This window comes from Vombatus ursinus, unplaced genomic scaffold (genome assembly GCF_900497805.2).
Source record: "Vombatus ursinus unplaced genomic scaffold, bare-nosed wombat genome assembly UNPS02014264.1, whole genome shotgun sequence".
Classification (NCBI taxonomy): Eukaryota; Metazoa; Chordata; class Mammalia; order Diprotodontia; family Vombatidae; genus Vombatus; species Vombatus ursinus.
In genome coordinates, this window is record NW_020954042.1 from 726,796 (window position 1) to 730,496 (window position 3,701).

Here is a 3,701-nt window from a genome sequence, read left to right on the forward strand (position 1 = left end):
TGACTGAAAAATTTAATTAAATGACTCCATCTTAATCTGCTCTTTTATATGTTCAATGCAGGTTTCATGACTGGACCAACATCTCTCTCTCTTTCTCTCTCTCTGTCTCTCTGTCTCTCTCTCTCAGACTTTATCATTTTTTGAAAGGGCAAAAGGAATAGAGAGCATCCACTACCAGATTCTGGCCTACCAGACTATTAAATTCCCTTGCAGACCCATTACATCTGCATTTCTACTCAAAATTGATTGGGGAGTTCTATAAATTTCATATCTATGGATACAAGAATATTATCATTAATGCTCTAGAAACTGAGATTATACAAGAAAAATCTTTGGGGTATTAGAAAATCAATTAAAGTCTTGGGACTTTCCATCATTAGCACAAAAATACACTTACCCAAATCAAGCCAATCCAGAAACCTATAAATTTTTAAGCCTTTACTTGCTAAATACAGGCACTTTTCTGAGGGCTTCCCTGACATCCTTGTTCCTCAGAGTGTAGATGAGAGGGTTTAAGGTGGGGCTAACTGCTGTGTACAACACAGCTACCAACTTTGCTCTTTCAGGAGAATAGCTAGAGATGGGACTGATATAGTCATAAAACACAGTGCAGTAATACATGGTGACCACAATCAGATGGGTGGAGCAGGTAGAGAATGCTCTCTTCTTGCCCTCTCTGGTCCTGATTTTCATGATGCTGGAGATGATGAAGCAGTAAGACACAATGATCAGCAGGAAATTCAGAACTGAAAAGAAGACATCAGCAAGGACTGTCATAATATCGTTCACATATGTTGAGGTGCAAGAGAGAAGCAACACAGGAGGAATTTCACAGAACAATTGATTAATGGTGTTGGGGCCACAGAAAGATAACTGAATCATAAGTCCAGTATTGATGGTAGTGTTAAGTCCACAGATGCTCCATACTCCAACTGCCAGAAGCACACAAATCTTCTTGCTCATCATGGTGCTGTAGTGCAGGGGGTGGCAGATGGCCACATACCTGTCATAAGCCATGGCTGTGAAGAGCAAGAGCTCACCAGATACAGACCAGGTGAGGAAGTATACTTGGGCCATGCATCCACCATAAGAGATGGTCTTCTTTTCTGAAACCAGGTTCTCCAACACCTTGGGAAGAACAGAGGTTGTGCACATGATGTCTAACATGGACAAGTTGACTAGGAAAAAATACATAGGGGTGTGAAGAATAGAGCTGCAAATGACCAACACAGTGATCAGGATATTCCCAGTGAGGGCAGCTGTGTATAAGGAAAAAAAAGTGCCAAAGAGCAAGATCCTTAGTGGAACACTATCTGAGAAACCTTGAAGGACAAACTCAGTCACCTGTGTCTGGTTATTCAACAACATCCTGTTGACAGCAGAATTTTCCCCACTTTTTCTCTTGTTTTCTTCCAATGCTGGTTGAAATAGTCAGAGAACTCTCTGGTTCTGTCTCCCAACTTGCTGAAATTTATGAGAAAATAAAATTTTAAAAAAATTATCTGCGGACAACATATAGGAACAATCCAACTAATCCCTTAATTTGTTAAAATTTTAAATTTGAAATATGAATCATGAACCAAAAAACTTAATTCAATTAATATTAAAGTTATAAAATAATTAATAAAGCCTGAGTAATCTTCCTATGCAAAAGGCATCATAAGCTACTTTTATACAAATATTAATCAATAAGCATTTATAGTGCCTGCTACATGTCAGACACAGGGTCAGGATTTGAACTCTCTATACAGTGCTTTTTTCAACTCAAAGACTATTACATTTCTCCTTGATTGGCAACAATTAAAATATACATTCATTCCAGGTGTATTGACAGCATGATTTTCTGCCATGGCAAGACAATTTAACGTTTATTCAAACATTGATTAGAATGCCAGCTGGACAAGGCATTGGTGTGACCTTGGTGAATCATTTAATTTTTCTGGGCCTCTCTATCTCCATCTATAAAATGAAAGGGGCTGGATTAATTTGACCTCTGAGGTCCTTGCCAATTTTGAATTGGTATAATTCTGTGATCCTGTGATTTCCAGTACCTTGCTCAGGCAATTTCCTCCGACTATTACCATACAGTCTGACTACAGACTAAGGTTCAGATCAGCACCTTAGGGAGGGAGTTTATTTCCCTGCAAATTCTCTACACCAATGAAATCCCAAGTTCAGACATAACCTTAGTCTCCATATTAAAAACCAAGACAACCAATCCAACTTGCTTTGTACCTATTTACATCCTTACAAATTAACTGCAGTACATAAAATGTTATAACTTTTCAATCATCATCTCTATGCCTACAGCAGAAGTCTTTCTCTATTCACTCATTGTCATTCTCTTTTACCAGAGTATTCCTGAACAAAATCTGAGAAAGTCAGGCTCTCCCAAACCCTGGGCAAATCACTTAAGCTCTCTCTGCCTTGATCCCTCATCTGAAAAATGAGAAGGTTGTATTCAATGGTTGCTAAGGTCCCTTGCACTTCTAAATCTATGGTTCTATTACTTTATGACACTCTAAAATAGTTCACACTTCTAATCTGCCAGTTGATCAAGAAGTCTAGAGAAAGAAAGATTCCAAAATGTCTATAGTTTGCTAATTAGAAAAACACATTTGGCTTGGCAGAGAAAAAAATGGAGCCTTAAATGGAGACTTTCTTCCACCTACAACCTGAGTGGGTCCAAAATCATACTCCAAATAAGATAAATAAAATGAAAGTGAGAAAGATAACATGGATGATAAATATGAATTAACATTTTAACAGAATTGAAGGATAGAAAAGTCATGGTAAAAAGATGTTTAATATTTTGAATAGATAGAGGGGCAGCTAGATAGTGTAGTAGATAGAGTACTGGGCCTGGAGTCAGGAGAACCTGAGTTCAAATCTGGCCTCAGACACATTATACTTAATAGTTGTGTGACCCTGGGCAAGTCACTTGACATCAATTGCCTCTCTCTCTCTCTCTGTACACACACACACACACACATACATACAGACACACACACACATACATACACACACACACACACATACACATATATGGAATTTTTCTGGGATTTCTGTTGGGAATGAAATGTTTAAAAACACTTTATTGAATCCCTTTGTCTTTACATGGCACTTCTTCCCCTTACTTGACAGCTGACACACCTACATTCCTCCCCACTATATCTCCATCATGACAAAGAAAGGCAATGTGAACCATACAGATTGTGTTTGCAAACTATGTAGTATTTTTCCCTAGTAGTTCCTCCTCTCTCTTTCATGAAGAAGAGGGAGCTTTCAATGTCTCTTCTCCAGGACCTTTCTAGGCAGAGGAAAGTCTCTATGTAATGCTCCATGTACTGAAGTTAATTTGTGGGGAGGACATGGAGAGAATTTGGACCAGTATAATACTTGCCCACAATTTTTGTCTGCAAATAAAACCTCAAGTAGTCTTGTCAGCTTGGCAGTTCTCCAAAGAATTTATTTAATATTGTATTTTCCTTATGGAAATCTTTTGGCTATAATTTATTAACATGCTAAATACTGTTTATCATAAAACATAGTATGTTCTGACCAACATGACCAGCCTTGGAGTGAGAAAGATACTGATTCAGCTGTTGACTCTAATACTTTCTACCTATGAAACCACAGGAAAAAATCTTTTTACCTCTCACTATCTGAGGTGACTCTCTTAGACTAAAAGTCAAGTACAA

The 3,701-nt window shown here is 37.9% G+C and overlaps 1 protein-coding gene across 1 annotated transcript; it reads right to left on the reverse strand.

Annotated features, from left to right (window-relative positions):
- Window positions 1-438: 438 nt before the first annotated feature.
- LOC114042128 (olfactory receptor 13A1-like) lies at window positions 439-1,368 on the reverse strand. Its single transcript, XM_027860807.1, has one exon. The coding sequence runs from the start codon at window positions 1,366-1,368 to the stop codon at window positions 439-441; it is 930 nt and encodes a 309-aa protein (XP_027716608.1).
- Between the last annotated feature and the right edge of the window lie 2,333 nt (window positions 1,369-3,701).

Bases quoted from the DNA above. Each gene is read 5' to 3' on its own strand.
- LOC114042128 (XM_027860807.1), bottom strand. From the start codon at position 1,368: ATGTTGTTGAATAACCAGACACAGGTGACTGAGTTTGTCCTTCAAGGT.